Source organism: Bufo gargarizans, chromosome 7 (genome assembly GCF_014858855.1).
Source record: "Bufo gargarizans isolate SCDJY-AF-19 chromosome 7, ASM1485885v1, whole genome shotgun sequence".
NCBI lineage: Eukaryota > Metazoa > Chordata > Amphibia > Anura > Bufonidae > Bufo > Bufo gargarizans.
Genome location: NC_058086.1, coordinates 25,116,396 through 25,135,325, shown reverse-complemented (window position 1 = coordinate 25,135,325; position 18,930 = coordinate 25,116,396). Strand labels below are relative to the sequence as shown.

Below are 18,930 nucleotides of genomic sequence, written 5' to 3'. Positions count from 1 at the left end.
TATGTGCTAACAGTGTGGCATTGTTATGTGTTCAATATATGGATATGGTATTATTATTTGGCACTGCATGGCATTGTTATGTGTTCATTGGAAAGCACTTTGACATTTCCCCTGTATGAGATTGCAATGTGCTTAATGTATGGTATTATTTGGCACTGTATGGCATTGTTGTGTGTCCATTATAAAGCACTGCAATGAGTTCAGCGTATGTTATTATTATTTGGCACTGTATGGCAGTGTTATGTGCTCACTGTATGGCAGTGTTATGTGTTCACTGTATGGTATTGTATGTGCTCACTGTATGGCAGTGTTATGTGCTCACTGTATGGCAGTGTTATGTGCTCACTGTATGGCAGTGTTATGTGCTCACTGTATGGTATTGTATGTGCTCACTGTATGGTATTGTATGCGCTCACTGTATGGCAGTGTTATGTGCTCACTGTATGGCAGTGTTATGTGCTCACTGTATGGTATTGTATGTGCTCACTGTATGGTATTGTATGTGCTCACTGTATGGCAGTGTTATGTGCTCACTGTATGGCAGTGTTATGTGTTCACTGTATGGTATTGTATGTGCTCACTGTATGGTATTGTAATGTGCTCACTGTATGGTATTGTATGTGCTCACTGTATGGCAGTGTTATGTGCTCACTGTATGGCAGTGTTATGTGCTCACTGTATGGCAGTGTTATGTGCTCACTGTATGGCAGTGTTATGTGCTCACTGTATGGCAGTGTTATGTGCTCACTGTATGGCAGTGTTATGTGCTCACTGTATGGCAGTGTTATGTGCTCACTGTATGGCAGTGTCATGTGCTCACTGTATGGCAGTGTCATGTGCTCACTGTATGGCAGTGTTATGTGCTCACTGTATGGTATTACAATGTTTTAATGTATGGTTTCATTATTTGGCACTGCGGGGTAATGTTTTGTGCTGACAGTTTGGTATTGTTACATATATGGCATTGCAATTTGTTCAGTATATGGTACTACTATTTGGCATTGTGATGTCTTCAGTGTATGGTATTGATATTTGGCGCTGTAGTGTATTTTATGTTGCTGTCCAGTTATGTGAAAGAGGGGCTTCTGATTCCCCTCACGCACCAGGGCCCAGGTGCACGCTTCGTAGTTGGCACTGAATGGTACTGGTATGTAGTAGTACATGCAATTTAATTAAGTCTTACGAGGGAGAGATGTAATGTGTCCTCAAATGACTTCCTGGAAGAATGAAGTCATTTAATGGTATAAAACTGCTTATTTGATGCCTATTTTGGAGAAGCCGCGGCGCAGCACATGTTACAGGATTACTTCTTGCATCCAACCATCCACAAAGATTTGTGGTTGAGCGCCCTGAGGGCTCACACGAAAAAGGAGAGAAGGGGCCCGGCCTCGGTAATATGGCTTTTTAACATTGCCCTCAAATCCAGAAACATATGCGCTGCAGCTCTGCCTGGTCAGATTGGCTGCTGTGCACAAGCACAAGCCCACCATGAACTCAGCGCATACAGAGCTGATTTCTATTACAACGTGGCCAGAATGATTATAAAATACAGGCAGCTGACCTGTCGCCGAGAAAAGGTTATCAGCGGATCAGTCTTTTACAGATGACCTCCATGCTGACGGTTTCATTCTCAGTTCACCCATTAGGATTGTGCTCCAGGCCTCAATAAACATGGAAGCTTTGTGACACACCTGAAAAAATGCTGAACATGTTTACCTTGTGGCAATAGTGAACAGCGGAGACGATTTGTCTGAAGAACCTGCGGGCATCGCTCTCGGGGAGCTGGTGCTTGTTATTTATGAAATCGTACAGTTCTCCATTGCTGGCGTACTCCATGACGATGATGATCTTATCTGTGCTCTCAAACACTGCAGAAGAAGAGGGAAACTTTATAGCGTGCCTATTGTTACATTGTTTTTTAGTGTTTTACTTACAGTCTTCAGCTTGTGTGGTGTAAAAACTAGGCTGTGTGCTCTCCGACCTGCTGCTCCCTCTCCCCTCTCACAGCATGCAGCCTCACAGAAACTGAATTAAAGGGGCATTCTGGTTGTTACAAGTTATGTCCTTTTCACAACCCAGGGGATAACTATTATATCGATGAGGGTCCCATCGCTGGGACCTCCACTATAACGAGAATACATACCCCTTACCTCTCGGAACCCCCTAATATGAACGGTGCTGATGATCAGGCATGCAAAATGCTGCTCTATTCATCTCATAGTTCCGGAAACAGCCGAGCACCGTACTAGAGTGTTTCCAGAATTCCCGTAGTGATCCTACTCCTTAGGCCTCATGCACACGACTGTTGTGTGCATCCGTGGCCGTTGTGCCGTTTTCAGTTTTTTTCGCGGACCCATTGACTTTCAATGGGTCCGTGGAAAAATCGGAAAATGCACCGTTTGGCAGCCGCATCCGTGATCCGTGTTTCCCGGCCGTGAAAAAAATATGACCTGTCCTATTTTTTTCACGGCCAACGGTTCACGGACCCATTCAAGTCAATGGGTCCGTGAAAAATCACGGATGCACACAAGATTGTCATCCGTGTCCGTGATCCGTGTCCGTTTTTTCCTATCATTTCAATGGCAAACTTGACTTAGATTTTTTTTTCATTTTTCATGTCCGTGGATCCTCCAAAAAACAAGGAAGACCCACGGACGAAAAAACGGTCACGGATCACGGACCTACGGACCCCGTTTTTGCGGACGTGTGCATGAGGCCTAACCCTGTAATTCCTAATAACCCTCTGTGCCTCTGTGTTTAGAAAAACTTTCAGTTAATAAAATAATATTAGGGAATTGCTATTTATTCAGTTGTCTAATACAATAACTTCTTTTTCTGTAAAACTATACTCAAAAATATGCAAATGCATCGGTAATTTTATGAAAAATCAGTCACAGCTGTTAGCACTTATTAGAGGAATATACCACACCTGACACTCAGCGCTTTAATAGCCGCGCATTGTGCATTCGCCATACCAGACATTCTGGTTTGTCCATGATAGACCGTAAAATGCAATTTTACACATCCTCCCTTTTATAATCTTTCCCTGCTGTTAAAATTTGTCATGGTCTTATTCCGTCTGGAAGGAGCCCTGCGCGGCCCTGGTCACACTGCTACAAGAGGAATAGCCAGTGTTATCAGCCTCGTCTGACATTAACAAGGCACAGGTTTCAAAGGACGTATTGTAGGATCATTTTATCAAATGGAACCCTGTGTATATGATAGAATTGTTTGTCATATCATACTAGTTATATTCTTGTACATAGGAGCAGTATTATAGTAGTTATATTCTTGTATATAGCAGGCAGTATTATAGTAGGTATATTCTTGTACATAGGAGGCAGTATTATAGTAGTTATATTCTTGTACATAGCAGGCAGTATTATAGTAGTTATATTCTTGTACATAGGAGCAGTATTATAGTAGTTATATTCTTGTATATAGGATCAGTATTATAGTAGTTATATTCTTATACATAGGGGGCAGTATTATAGTAGTTATATTCTTGTACATAGGAGGCAGTATTATAGTAGTTGTATTCTTGTACATAAGAGCAGTATTACAGTAGTTATATTCTTGTACATAGGAGCAGTATTATAGTAGTTATATTCTGGTACATAGGAGCAGTATTATAGTAGTTATATTCTTGTACATAGGGGCAGCATTATAGTAGTTATATTCTTGTACATAGGGGCAGTATTATAGTAGTTATATTCTTGTACATAGGAGGCAGTATTATAGTGGTTATATTCTTGTACATAGGATCAGTATTATAGTAGTTATATTCTTGTACATAGAAGGCAGTATTATAGTAGTTATATTCTTGTACATAGGATCAGTATTATAGTAGTTATATCCTTGCACATAGGAGCAGTATTATAGTAGATATATTCTTGTACATAGGAGCAGTATTATAGTAGTTATATTCTTGTATATAGGATCAGTATTATAGTAGTTATATTCTTATACATAGGGGGCAGTATTATAGTAGTTATATTCTTGTACATAGGAGGCAGTATTATAGTAGTTGTATTCTTGTACATAAGAGCAGTATTATAGCAGTTATATTCTTGTACATGGGGGGCAGTATTACAGTAGTTATATTCTTGTACATAGGAGCAGTATTATAGTAGTTATATTCTTGTACATAGGGGCAGCATTATAGTAGTTATATTCTTGTACATAGGATCAGTATTATAGTAGTTATATTCTTATACATAGGGGGCAGTATTATAGTAGTTATATTCTTGTACATAGGAGGCAGTATTATAGTAGTTGTATTCTTGTACATAAGAGCAGTATTACAGTAGTTATATTCTTGTACATAGGAGCAGTATTATAGTAGTTATATTCTTGTACATAGGGGCAGCATTATAGTAGTTATATTCTTGTACATAGGAGCAGTATTATAGCAGTTATATTCTTGTACATAGGAGCGGTATTATAGTAGTTATATTCTTGTACATAGGAGCCAGTATTATAGTAGTTATATTCTTGTACATAGGGGCAGTATTATAGTAGTTATATTCTTGTTCATAGGGGCAGTATTATAGTAGTTATATTCTTGTACATAGGAGGCAGTATTATAGTAGTTATATTCTTGTACATAGGAGCAGTATTATAGTAGTTATATTATTGTGCATGAGGGCTAATGGAATTTACTAATAATTGCTGTACAATGGTATTATCTATGTAATATGTAAGAGCAATGACTGATATAATTTCCCATCTCTCATGCTCTGCTGATTTCCAGCCTTCTTATGTGGCCGTATGGGCCTTTAAACCCTTCAGGCATCAAGTTCTGGATGGAAACTGCTTGGCACCCCATAGATGCTCTGTTCAGATGCTGAACCAGCAGGCACTTCAGATACACTAGATATGAGGGCCTGATAAAAAAAAAAAAAAGTATCTAGTAAATTGTGAATGTACCGTGGCTCTGGATGAGACTACAGAATTGTAACTGAACTAGATAAGTAAATTAAACTTTTTGCAAAGCTGAAAAATTTCTCAAAGAATTCCAGTGTGTGTCAGTGATAATGAGGAGCTCCTTTTATGCATTGGTATGACAGACAGAAGTCTCCTAGAACAATCCAGCTACTTAATCCCATTAAATGGAGGGATCTGTGGTGCCTGGGGAATCCATTGCTTCTGACGTACTAAGTGACACATGCCCCGGGGCATTTACTGACCTTCGAAGACCTGTATGATGTGCTCGTGTTTCAGCAGCGCCGTGATCTCAATCTCTCGCTGAAGATGGACCCTGTCCAGCTCATCTGTGATCTTGTCTTTTTGAATTAACTTCACAGCAACCTGAAAAAAATCAAGCAGTCATTTATAACTATGGGGTGTCTTTAGAAAAGTCCTAAAATGTTCTCACTTTCAAGATCTCTGCTTGCTGAAAATTACCCTGGCCTAGTTCTGTTCACACGGCTGGTGATTTGCTACAATTATCTCCAGTCTAGCCCTTCCTTTGTATGCTTTTCTGGGACTATTATATTGATGACATAGCCTTGGGATAGATCATCAATTTCAGATCAGTGGGGTCTGACTACCACCCCCCTTACCGATTAGCCGTGCTGCTGTGCTCGGGGACAGGATAGGGGATAAGTGTCTGATCGATGCGGGGTACAACCACCGAGGCCCCCGCCGATCACAAGAACAGGGGCCCGTGTTCCCCCATTGGAATGGTGGTCTCCATGCCCGCTTCTGCTCGCTGTAGATAGCTGAGCGCCGGTCGGAGGATTATCCTGCATGATGTGGATAGGGGATAAGTGTTTGTAATGGGAAGAACTCTTTCATGTTATTCATGGCAGGAAATCAGGCAAAATCCTTGCTCCCATGATTACTTCCTTATATCGCATATCTTTATACTGTGGGCTGTCAGGTTCTGTCGAGCTGCGCTATATATTTTTTTCCCCGCAAAAGTGACAGAATCTGCGATGCAAATGTGAACATCGCCCAACACTGCTGTACTGCTATAGGCTGCTGGCACGCGCTGTGCTTACAATATGCAGTGGTATATATATTGATATATACCAGGGATCAGCAACATTCGGCACTCAAGCTGTTGCAGAACTACAACTCCCAGCATGCTCCTTTCATCTCTGTGGAAGTTCAGAGAAGAGCCAAGTAAATATGCATGATGGGAGATGTAGTTTCACAACACCTGGAGTGCCGGAGGTTGCTGACCCCTGATATATACAAACACTGAATATATATAGTGACATTAGAGCTGGAATATTTGGCTTCTGCAGATACAATGGAAATCCCGACCACAAGGCCAGAGCGTTACATAATCACCAGCAGCCTGATCTAATTTTACCATTTTGCAATCACCGTCCAGTCACAAGGTCCTTGTAAACAGCTCCAGCCCAGTAAACACCATCACACGGTGTCACACCAACAGAGGGGAAACACGTTTAAACTGCCCCCCTCTCTTCTAACCCCTTCAATTCCAATATCTCTGTTTGCTTCTAGTGAATGCAAACATTCTGGTTAAGGGCTCATGCACACGACTGTTGGCTGTTTTGAAGTCTGCAAATTTAGGATCCGCAAAACACTGATCTCAGCCGTGTGCATGCTGCATTTTGCGGAACGGAACGGCTGGCCACTAATAGAACATGTTCTATCATTTTGCAGATGGCACCGAACGGACGTGCGAATGCGCACAGCATTGCAAGTGGGATGCGGACCCAAACCATGGTCGTGTGCATGGGCCCTAACATCCATCCTAATCTAAGGGTGGGAGCACACGGTGCAGCTGCGGCATGCAGCCAAATCCTGTGCCCCATTCAGTCAGCGGAGCTTTAAAATAGCTTGTTAATTGGCTGCGCAATTCAGTTGGTTTTACTCGCAAAACCACGTAACTAATTGTGGGGTATAAGTGCACTATTGCTAGCAAAAGTGTGACACCAATCAACAAGTTACTTGATAACCTGGGGCAGGGCTCCGGATGTGCGGAAGCCGATCTGTCCGCTTGTACCCTTAGGGCTGTTTCACACGAGCGGATGCCGTGCGTGACATCCGCTCCGTGAATTACAGCCAAGACCCGATGCAGACTGCAGAGGCACGGAGCATTAGCATGATTGATAATGCTCCGTGCCTCTCTGTGATCTCTTTACTACGAAATCACGGTGACAACTTTATCTCACTGTGATTTCATAGTAAAGAGATCACAGAGAGGCACGGAGCATCATCAGTCATGTTAATGCTCCGTGCTTCTGCAGTCCGCATCGGGTCTTGGCTGTAATTCACGGAGCGGATGTCACGCACGGCATCCGCTCGTGTGAAACAGCCCTTAGGCCTCTTGCACACGAACGTTGTGTGCCCGTGGCCATATTGCGGCCCTCATACGGCGGGTCCGCAATACATGGGAACCGGCCCGTGTGCACTCCGCATCACGGATGCGGACCCATTCACTTGAATGGGTCCGCAATCACGGAGATGCAGAACGGAAGCACGGATCGGAACCCCACGGAAGCACCACGGAGTGCTTCCATGGTATTTCTGTCCGTGCCTCCGCACCGCAAAAAAATAGAACTTGTTCAATTTTTTTGCACTGCGGACGGATAACGGACCCATTCAGCCGCAAATTGCGGTCTCCAATGCACGGAACGGATGCACAACGTTCATAGTTCCATTCATGTGAATGGGGTTGTTTTGGTGACAAGCACATGGATTTCTGCACGTTCCAGAAAATTTCTGCTAAAAAACCTGCAGTATGTGAAGGGAGCCTAATACTTCTCACAATTGAGGATTTTTTTTTTTTTTACAATTGTATCTGGTCTGGACAATCCTCTGTGAGCTACATTTTGATTGATACATTCTATCTGCACTGATACATTGTAACGGCTTCGCTCACATCACCGTTTAGCCTTTCCGTTCTCCTGCTCTGCTTAGGAGCAGGCACATAACTGAGCCAAACAGAGACTAAGGGACCCCATAGACCAGGCATGCTCAACCTGCGGCCCTCCAGCTGTTGCTAAACTACAACTCCCATCATTCCCAGATAGCCTACAGCTATCAGCCTACAGAACGGCATGGTGGGAGTTGTAGTTTTACAACAGCTGGAGAGCCGCAGGTTGAGCATCCCTGCCATAGACTATATGTTTCCACTCAGAAGATGATTTTGAAGCGGAGACAAAAGTCCTGCATGCACAACATTTGTCTCTGCTCCAAAATCATCTTCTGAGCGGAAACCTAACGGACCCCATTATAGTCTATGGGGTCCTTAGGCTCCGTTTGGCTCAGTTATGTGCCTTCTCCTAAGCGGAGCAGGAGAACGGAAAGGCTGAATGGTGATGTGAACGAAGCCTAACTATCAGAACAGGAGATACGGATTTACACTGCTGGTGTATTGTATTTAGGATTGTTTAAACTGGATACAACGGCAGCAGACCCTCAGCTGTGAGAAGTATTAGATCGAGATGCATGTTAGCAACAATGTTTCCATTTAATAGAAGCAAGTGGAGTTCTTGAAAAATGGAGCAATTGAAAGTAAAGAAAGTATATCAGACTGCGATGGTGAACAGTCCACGGCAATGGCCGTTTGTCCCTCTCGCCGTCACATAATCCAGACAATGCCTGAAGGGTTGCCATCAATTAGGCTACGGTCACATGGCCGGACAAAAAACGTTGCGTGCAACGGTATTCGTCCGGTTCAAAGCAGGCATTTATGCAGGAAAGCGGCTGGATCACCAGTGGACCTCAGTACAGTCAATGGGGATCCACCGGTGAACCGCAGAATCTGGCATTGCCGGATCTGGTGAAATCTGGCAGGCTGGTATCTGCTGGAACAGCCTGCAGGATCCGCTGCTGCAGATGTGAACGCACCCATAGCTTTTTGTAGATTTTTAATCATTCCATGTCTTATTCTGCTTGTTATTAGGTTTTTACTTTTACTTTGCAGCTGCTTCTGTAGAAAGTGACTTCCCTCCCCCTCGGCGCTGGCACAAGGCTTCTTACTAAGTGCGTCACAAGCAGCAAGGAGCCCAGACTAAATAGACTGGTGCATAAATATACACACCGCTGGAGCTGGGCATGAACAGCTGCCCACAAGCAGGTGGTGGCCCATGATCCTGCACAACTACAACACTCAGCATGTTCAGAGTTGTAGTTTTGCAACAGCTGTAGATCACTGTGGGAGTGGAATCTAATGAACTTAATTCCTCGCCCTCTGGGGTTATGCTGTGCGCAGGCGACACTAGTATCGTAAAATAGTCACCGACTACCGGATGGTTCGGCCTGTACTGGAGTCTATAGGGGGGCGATGACTGATATCACAGACCCGTCCTCAATAAATAAAACATCCCTGGTGTCATTACAGGAAGATCGGTCGGGTTACAAGCAGTAAAGAATCTCGGTCATAAAAAGTTTATTTGACAAGCCTGAGATGGCCGATGACAGGGAACAATAGAGTCAATGAGTTACAAATTACAAAATCCTCGCCGTCAACCGCTTGTGAATGCAGCTCTTTCACCACATCAAAGGCTGGGGTCCGTAAATTTTAGGTTTACGGTTCCTATGAGGTTCATTCACCCTAAGAAATTGCCTGTAAGCCTCTTCCAAGTAGCTCTATATTCTTTGAAGTCAATCTTTTAACACTATGCGGTTTTATGTCTAATGTCTTAATATATTTCTATATCTTTTCTAGCAAATCTCATGCATAGAGACAGATTTTAAAGAATAACTTCTTTCTTCTTGGAGCCACCACTAGAGGGAGCCGATTCACTAGTTGTATCATAGAGTTTTGTGTGTAAACAGTCTGCACTAATCTCCTGAGCTCCCTCTAGTGGCGACTGCAGGTAGACAAAACTTGTATCCATTACCTATATCTCTATGCAGGGGATTTGGAGTTCTGTATCAGAAGAATTGACCTGTGACCCCTGTAAAGATATATTGCCACAGAATTTTAAAACTAGTTAGGGTAAAAAAAAAAAAATAGCCTAGTATAATTATTACGTGTGATGATAAAATTGCATAAGCAGCTACTCCCTGTTGGCGCAATCACTCCTGTAGATTGCTACATTATAACACACAGCTAATGCACAGGTTATGAGTTTCACTGCAGGAATATAGAAGTTTTCATTGATTATTACCTTCACCATATTAATAAATATTCAGCAATATCGCCACCGGTCGGCGTTCTGCAGTTTTGCAGTGATAAGACCTAGAACAAGCACTGCTTCTACAGAGATGTTCTTATGGAGAGCTATGACTAGGAAGCTTTTATCTGTCGCTTGATAACAGTGGACACCTCAGCTGCTTCCGGAACACTTAACCACATCCTCCGCACACAATGTGTCTGCTGCATCATCCAGACCATGTGATAAGAGCCGCACATAGTTCACTGCAGGATCCCCATCTCATTCATTAGGAATTTAGGGCTATAAATAGAACATTAGTACCTACTATTCTATACAACCATACTGTACCCTCCAAATGTAATGTCTGTACATAGTGACTCCACCAGCAGAATAGTGAGTTAGAGAATAATACAGGATGTAACTCAGGATCAGTGCAGGATAAGTAATGTAATTTATGTGCACAGTGACTGCACCAGCAGAATAGTGAGTGCAGCTCTGGAGTATAATACAGGATGTAACTCAGGATCAGTAATGTAATGTATGTACACAGTGACTGCACCAGCAGAATAGTGAGTGCAGCTCTGGAGTATAATAGAGGATGTAACTCAGGATTAGTACAGGATAAGTAATGTAATGTATGTACACGGTGACTCCACCAGCAGAATAGTGAGTGCAGCTCTGGAGTATAATACAGGATTTAACTCAGGATCAGTACAGGATAAGTAATGTAATGTATGTACACAGTGACTCCACCAGCAGAATAGTGAGTGCAGCTCTGGGGTATAATACAGGATGTAACTGAGGATCAGTACAGGATAAGTAATGTATGTACACAGTGACTGCACCAGCAGAATAGTGAGTGCAGCTCTGGAGTATAATACAGGATGTAACTCAGGATCAGTACAGGATAAGTAATGTATGTACACAGTGACTGCACCAGCAGAATAGTGAGTGCAGCTCTGGAGTATAATACAGGATGTAACTCAGGATCAGTACAGGATAAGTGATGTATGTACACAGTGACTGCACCAGCAGAATAATGAGTGCAGCTCTGGAGTATAATACACAATGTAACTCAGGATCAGTACAGGATAAGTAATGTATGTACACAGTGACTGCACCAGCAGAATAGTGAGTGCAGCTCTGGAGTATAATACAGGATGTAACTCAGGATCAGTACAGGATAAGATGTACCTGGACATCCCATAAAGAAACAGGTTCTTGCAATAACCAAAGACAATGACCTCTCCCAACTGGTTCAGGACCCGACCAGAGGGACCGCCATACTGGACTTAGTGTTAACCAATAGGCCTGACAGAACAACAGACGTGCAGGTCGGGGGACACCTGGGAAATAGTGACCATAAAGTAATAACCTTCCAATTGTCACTCAAAGGAGTGTTTCTTCAGGGAGAAAGAAAAATACCAAACTTCGAAAAAGCAAAATGTAGCCATCTAAGAGAGGCCATAGGCCTAACTAACTGGGGCAAAGTACTCAAAAATAAAAATACAGCCACAAAATGGGATATTTTTAAAACCATCCTAAAATCTAATTGTGAGAGGTACATACCTTATGGGAATAAAAGGTTAAGGAACAAGAAAAAAACAATGTCGATAAATAGAACTGTAAATAAAGCAATAAATGACAAAAAGAAAGCATTTAAATCACTAGCGAGGAAGCACTGAAAAAACTATAAGGAAAAATTGAATATGTAAAAGACAAATAAAAGCAGCCAAACTAGAGACCGAGAGATTAATTGCCAAAGAGAGTAAAACTAACCCTAAAATGTTCTTCAATTATATAAATGGTAAAAAGTATAAATCTATAGGTGTTGGCCCTACAGAGTGATGAGGGGGGAGATGCAGAGAGCGATGAGGAGAAAGCAAAGCTATTAAATATTTTTTTGGTGGTCTGATCAGAGGTGTAATGAAAAATATTTTTTTTCTTATTGTCCTCCTCTAAAACCTAGGTGCGTCTTATGGGCTGGTGCATCTTATAGTGCGAAACATACGGCACGTAATGTCATAGCCAGACCCTTATTTCTGATATTTAAGGACTTTATACTAATAGGGAGTGTTCCACAGGATTGGCGCATAGCAAATGTGGTGCCAATATTCAAAAAGGGTCCAAAAACAGAGCCCGGAAACTATTGGCTGGTAAGATTAACATCTGTCGTGGGAAAACAGTTTGAAGGCTTTCTAAGAGATGCTATCTTGGAGTACCTGAATGAAAATAACCAAATAACTCTATATCAGCATGGCTTCATGAGGGATCGGTCATGTCAAACTAATTTAATCAGTTTCTATGAGGAGGTAAGTTCTAGACTTGACAGCGGTGAATCAATGGATGTCGTGTATCTGGACTTCTCCAAAGCATTTGACACTGTACTAACAGAGGGAGGTTATTAACGGTACACACTCAGATTGGGTCACTGTCACTAGTGGGGTACCTCAGGGGTCAGTATTGGGCCCTATTCTCTTCAATATATTTATTAATGATATTGTAGAAGGCTTGCACAGAAAAATATACATTTTTGCAGATGACACTAAACTGTGTAAAGTAATTAACACGGAAAAGGACAGTATACTGTATATATACTACAGAGGACAGTATACGGCTGAAGATGGATCTGGATAGATTGGAGGGTTGGGCAGAGAAGTGGCAGATGAGGTTTAACACTGACAAATGTAAGGTTATACACATGGGAAGGAATAATGCAAGTCACCCGTACATACTAAATGGTAAAACACTGGGTAACACCGACATGGAAAAGGACCTAGTAATTTTGGTGAACCACAAACTAAGCTGTAAAAACCAGTGTCAGGCAGCTGCTGCCAAGGCCAATGAGATAATGGGTTGCATCAGAAGGGGCATAGATGGCGGTGATGAGAACATAGTCCTGCTACTTTACAAATCATTAGTCAGACCACACATGGAGGACTGTGTACAGTTCTGGGCTCCTGTGAACAAGGCAGACATAGCAGAGCTGGAGAGGGTCCAGAGGAGGGAAACTAATGTAATACCTGGAATGGGGGTAACTACAGTACCCAGAAAGATTATCACCATTAGGGTTATTCACTTTACAAAAAAGACGACTGAGGGGAGATCTAATTACTATGTATAAATATATCAGGGGTCAGTACAGAGATCACTCCCATCATCTATTTATCCCCAGGACTGTGACTGTGACGAGGGGACATCCTCTGCATCTGGAGGAAAGAGGGTTTTTACACAAACATAGAAGAGGATTCTTTACGGTAAGAGCAGTGAGACTATGGAGCTCTCTGCCTGAGGAGGTGGTGATGGTGAGTTCACTAAAGGAGTTCAAGAGGGGCCTGGATGTATTTCTGGAGTGTAATAATATTACAGGTTATAGCTACTAGAGAGGGGTCTTTGATCCAGGGAGTTATTGTGATTGCCTGATTGGAGTCGGGAAGGAATTTTTTCCCCTAAAGTGAGGAAAATTGGCTTCTACCTCACATGTTTTTTTTTCCTTCCTCTGGATCAACTTGCAGAATATCAGTCCGAACTGGATGGACAGAGGGCTTTTTTCAGCCTTATTAACTATGTTACTATGCACACAGTGACTCCACCAGCAGAATAGTGAGTACAGCTCTGGAGTATAATACAGGATGCAACTCAGGATCAGTACAGGATAAATAATGTAATGTATGTGCACAGTGATTGTACCAGCAGAATAGTGAGTGCAGCTCTGGAGTATAATACTGGATGCAACTCAGGATCAGTACAGGATACGTCATGTATGTACACAGTGATTCACCCAGCAGAATAGTGAGTGCAGCTTTGGAGTATAACACAGGATGTAACTCAGGATCAGTACAGGATACGTCATGTATGTACACAGTGATTCACCCAGCTGAATAATGAGTGCAGCTCTGGAGTATAATACAGGATGTAACTGACATGTTATAATTAGTGTTTTGTCTGTCTCTTTAAATCCAGATCTGCACGGCTGACCACATTTCAGGGACCACCATTGATGAAAGGGAAAAGTTTTTCTTTCTATCCCCCCAGGAATCACTGCCTCTGATTTCTTTATATAAAATTCTTCCTGTCTACTCTGGGAATTCGGCTGGAATGTTGGCAGTGGCTGAAGTCATCCAGATTCCTTCTAGCACATTCTGGGCTAAGAATAAGGAGAAAATAAAGGTGGGAAAACAGCAAATGGGAACGGAAAAAAATCTCATGCTGTTAAGATAAACTAAATGGGTCAGCTTTCATTTTAACATCGGGAAAACATGTCGTAGAAAAAAAACAAAAAACAACCATGTGCTGCAAAATTCCGGCATCAATTGATCTGATAACTACTGGATTATAAAACATTCTGGAAAGCTAGAGAATGCTTACAAAGTGAATATCCAGGAAATCCACATTTCCAGCACAGAACTTCAGTATGCGTAATGCAGAAGACAAAGCAGAAGGAACCTTCTACAAGTGACTTTTACATAGATTTGTATGGCCGTCCAATAATCCAGAATGTTTTATAATCTGGGATTTATCAAATCTCATTGATGCCAAATTTCTTAAATATGCACCAAAATGCAAGGACCTTCTAGGCAAACATGTATTTCTTGCAGAAGCTGGTTAAAGGGGTATTATAGGACTTTGCTATAGATGGTTTATTCTCAGGATAGGCCATCAATATGTATACAAAGCATTGACAGAAGACGACTTGAGACCTGAGATTTTTTTGGATTTTGTGCGTTATACTTTTGCTCTCTGTCTTGTTTTTTTTTACACCATCCAGTAGCAGCTGTGTGCGGCGGGCACACGTGGGCATGGCCGCAGAGCATGTTTAGACGAGTCAGCACCTCGTTCCTGCACAGTGGATGACACATTTTGAGAAATTCTTGTTTTTTTCAGCATCGCACTCTTAACTTCACATATGAGACATACTGTGGTTCATATGTGGTGGGCACAATTTCAGCACGACAACCCAGACTTGCTAAATTATGAAAACTGTGATAAAAAAAAACAACACAAGTGTGTAAAGTAAATTCCATTAATTCTGCATCCGATACTCCAAAAATTAAAAAAATCTGGCAAAGTGATCTAAAATCTCACAAAACAGTAGAGTTTGATTACTGTGTACAAGGTGACAGGGGGATTCAGAGTGGGGGTGCAGAGGCTGTAGTTCTGGGACTGAGATGATGACCTAAGTGGGGTCGGAAATCATGTAAGCCTGCCGATCAGCTATTTTGGGCAGCCACCAGTGCCGAAAGCTATACAATGGATGGAAGGCTCCGACCAGTCCACGGTGTAGCTTCCGTTACTGGCATACTGCAGCTCAGGTGAATGAGAGATGAGCTGCAGTACCCGACACGGCCACTACGCAGTGTATGGAGCTGTCTGCTTCCGGCTCTGTCCACCACATAGTGGCGGCAGCTGCCTGAAACGGGTGTTCTGTAGGGGGTGCCAAATGTCAGAGTGCAGCTTTGGAGTATAACACAGGATGTAACTCAGGATCAGTACAGGATGTCATGTAATGTATGTACACAGTGATTCACCCAGCAGAATAATGAGTGCAGCTCTGGAGGATAGGTCATCAATAAATGCATGCAAACCAACCGTAGGGCCGCCGTACACGGAGGTAGGACCTATTCACTTGAATGGTATCCGCGATCCGCATCCGACAGTCTACACCGCAAAAAAGTAGTGCATGCAGTAGTGCACTACTCTGTTCTGCACCACAGCGTCCGGATTTATGACCCATTCAAGTGAATGGGTCCACATCCGTGATGCAGTGCACAAACCGCCGGTGCCTGTATATTGCCGACCCGCTGTTTGCAGGCCGCAATATGGGCACAGCCGGGCAACGGCCACGGGCATGAGCCCTTAGTACGAGAAAATCACATTAAGAAGATGGGTGCTGGATGATGGACTCCCACCGATCTGATATTGGTGACTTATCCTGAGGATAGATCATCAATATCTAAGTTAAAAAAAAAAAAAAAACTTTAAGAGGGCCCAAAAAGTTTACTTTTGCCCCAAATAATGTGTGATAATTTGGAGGGGGGGCTCCTTCCTGCAGATTTTGCCTCGGGTCTAGGAGCCTTAAGTAATTGCTCTACAACCAGACCCAGTTGGCATCACTTTGTCACTAGAGCCGCCACCGCCAGCCCCTGCCCTGCACTGTACACACTTGCCACCTTTTCCGCTGGCGCATAAGGCCCATTTTCTACGTATCAAACAGCTGTTCTGGTCTTGGGCCGGGGGGATTTGGTCTATTTTTAAAGGCACAGAGATGCAAGACTATCGGCTGACTTAATATTTCCATCTGTGCCAAACTGTTTGTTTAACTTGGCGCGGATGAGGCATGCTGCGCCGCAGACTCCCATCGCATTCCAGCTCCGTTCTGGAGATTTTTCAGCTTATAATCACCGAACATTGTAAATTTGAGAATCGTTGACTACAGATAATCCAAGATTGTTCCTTATAAGCCAAAAACCTAAATACAGGCCCCCCCCCCATCATACAAAGCAGTCCAATAGTTCTTTAGTTTTTCACAGGTCCAGGAAACTGAGATATAAGGAGCTATTTGCATGGTCTTCATATCATAGATGTGACATATGCATCGCTTCCGAAAAATTAGGTTAGTAGTTCACTCCAGGACTCCATCATATGACACAATGGAGCAAGTTTAGTGTCGCAGGAGACACAAATATACAAGCTGATAAAATTGGTCGCAAAATGTGGCAAATTTTTCAAAATGGCGCCCATGGCACAAAATTCACGACACACGTAATAGATTTGGCGCTCGCTTTGTACTTTATTGCCTTCCTTTCCTAGACAAATCTAGCGCATTTTTCTTAGTAAGGGCTGCCTTACACCAACAGATTATCTGACCAATATCTGTCCAATCAACCGATAGCTGGTGTGTATAACAAAAGATCTGCGTGTGTAAACGGCCATCTGACCAATGATTGGTCAGAAAATCTGTCAGATAATCTGTTGGTGTAATACAGCCCTAAGGCTCCCTCCATTAGTCCTCGCCTAGACAAGAACTGGAGCTGTTGCCTATAGCAACCAATCAGATGTCAGCTTTTTAGTCAAGTTTGGAAATGAAAGCAGCGATCAGATTGGCTGCTATGGGCAGCAGCTCCACATGCCTATAGCAACCAATCACAGGGCAGCTTTCATTTTTCCAGAACAAGATACAGAATGAAGGCCAGTCTCTGATTGGTTGCTGTGGGCAACAAAGATCAGTTTTTCTTTCGGTTTCATAAATCTCACTTGTTAAATCACGAACAAATGCGACGCCTGCTGTTTGTTGGTCTAGTGACTGTCCAAATATTGTCAGTCCCGACTTTATCTCTAGGCCGCAGACATTTACCCCCAGGGGCTGCATACCAAAAAACAAAGATTAACACAATTATATGTAAATGACATTATTCGCCACCACACAGAGCGGCTCCCAACTTGGTGTCAACATAATCCCCTCGCAACCCCCCATTGAGATGAAGATTCCTATAAGTAACTCTCCATAGACACCATACAGTATATCACATGCGCAAAAATGCAATCCGGAATCGCTAGGACTCAGTCCAGACATAGCAGTGCTGAGTCCATCAGACGTAGTGGTGCTAACTTTGTCATTGACCCTTACTATTATGGACGTATGTTCACAACACATGGCCAAACCTATCAACCACAGAAAGACGTTTTATGTCTACATAGGAGGATAAGCGTCAGTCTGATGTATGTGATGACGCTTATCCTTAGGGTAACGGAAATTCCCAGAAAACATCAAGGATATACAGTATAACAGACCCCATTGAAATCTGCGGGACCTGCCGTCAAAAATCTTATGGCTATGCACAGTTCTAAAGAGTTTAAATGACAAACTCAGCTCTGCTACATCTGCATCACAGTTTCCCCCTCCGATATGCAGCTGAGTACAAAAATCAATTCAGCAGCTGTCACTTACCATCATGCCTGTGCTTTTATCTACTGCCCTCTTCACTTTTCCATAGGTTCCTCTTCCGAGCGTCTCCAGGAGCTGGTAGCGGTGTTTAATACTGCGCTTGTGATGGTGTTTCTTCACGGCACCTGACATAGGAGCAGCGTCTGACACCCCGCAGGGGACACCCCTGTCCCAACTAGGGGACCTCTCCTCTTCTTTTCTATGCCCTCTTGCCACTTTGCCACCCAACATGACCCCTTCCCTGGCATTGTCCTCCCTGGTCACACCCGTCATGGCTTCCGTCTCTTTTATTACCAGCAATTAAGAATATTTGCCTAATTAGACATGCTAAAAAAAATATATAAATATTGTTAAATAATCCCAATAAATTAACAAAAAGTGTGCAAAAGTTGCAATTAGTTTGCAAAAATGATTACTTTTAATAGACTAACCCTGCTGCAGGATCTGAGGGGTTACCTATACTGCACCCTTTTCCTAAGCATCCGACGCCCCCCTAGTTCTTTGCCCCTCACTGACCAGGATATCACCCCTCAGCAGCTGCTATAGGCTCCAGCCAGCAGTCATTATCTTCTTCTTCTTCCCGGCTGTCAGTGTGCTCTGAGCTGGGAGCCTGGCCTTGCATTCTCATAGTATGCCTGGGAGGAGACAGATTTGGGAAGTGGGAGAGGCCTCCTCCTCCCTGGGCCGGGTGACTGATCTTATAATCACATCTTCTACCTGTTGCTGCAGCTGCTGCAGGGTATTGTGTTGTCTTCTGGGAGGACACATTATTACACTACAGGACATTATAAGATTATATTGTGAATGCAGATCTAATAATGTAATGTGGAGCTGCTGCCCATAGCAGCTATTGACTATAATGGGTTCAGGCGGATTCGGACAGAAGAAAACTGGGTAGTG

The 18,930-nt window shown here is 43.0% G+C and overlaps 1 protein-coding gene across 1 annotated transcript in view; it reads right to left on the bottom strand.

Annotated features, from left to right (window-relative positions):
- Positions 1-18,638, bottom strand: part of LOC122943444 (NUAK family SNF1-like kinase 1) — a 35,210-nt gene extending 16,572 nt beyond the window's left edge. Inside the window, exons 1-3 of the mRNA XM_044301203.1 lie at positions 18,034-18,638; positions 5,190-5,310; positions 1,717-1,868 (exon numbers count right to left, since the gene is read on the bottom strand). Of these exons, the coding sequence (XP_044157138.1) occupies positions 1,717-1,868; positions 5,190-5,310; positions 18,034-18,303 (543 nt within the window). The 5' untranslated portion in view covers positions 18,304-18,638. The remainder of the gene's footprint in view (positions 1-1,716; positions 1,869-5,189; positions 5,311-18,033) is intronic.
- Positions 18,639-18,930: the final 292 nt, after the last annotated feature.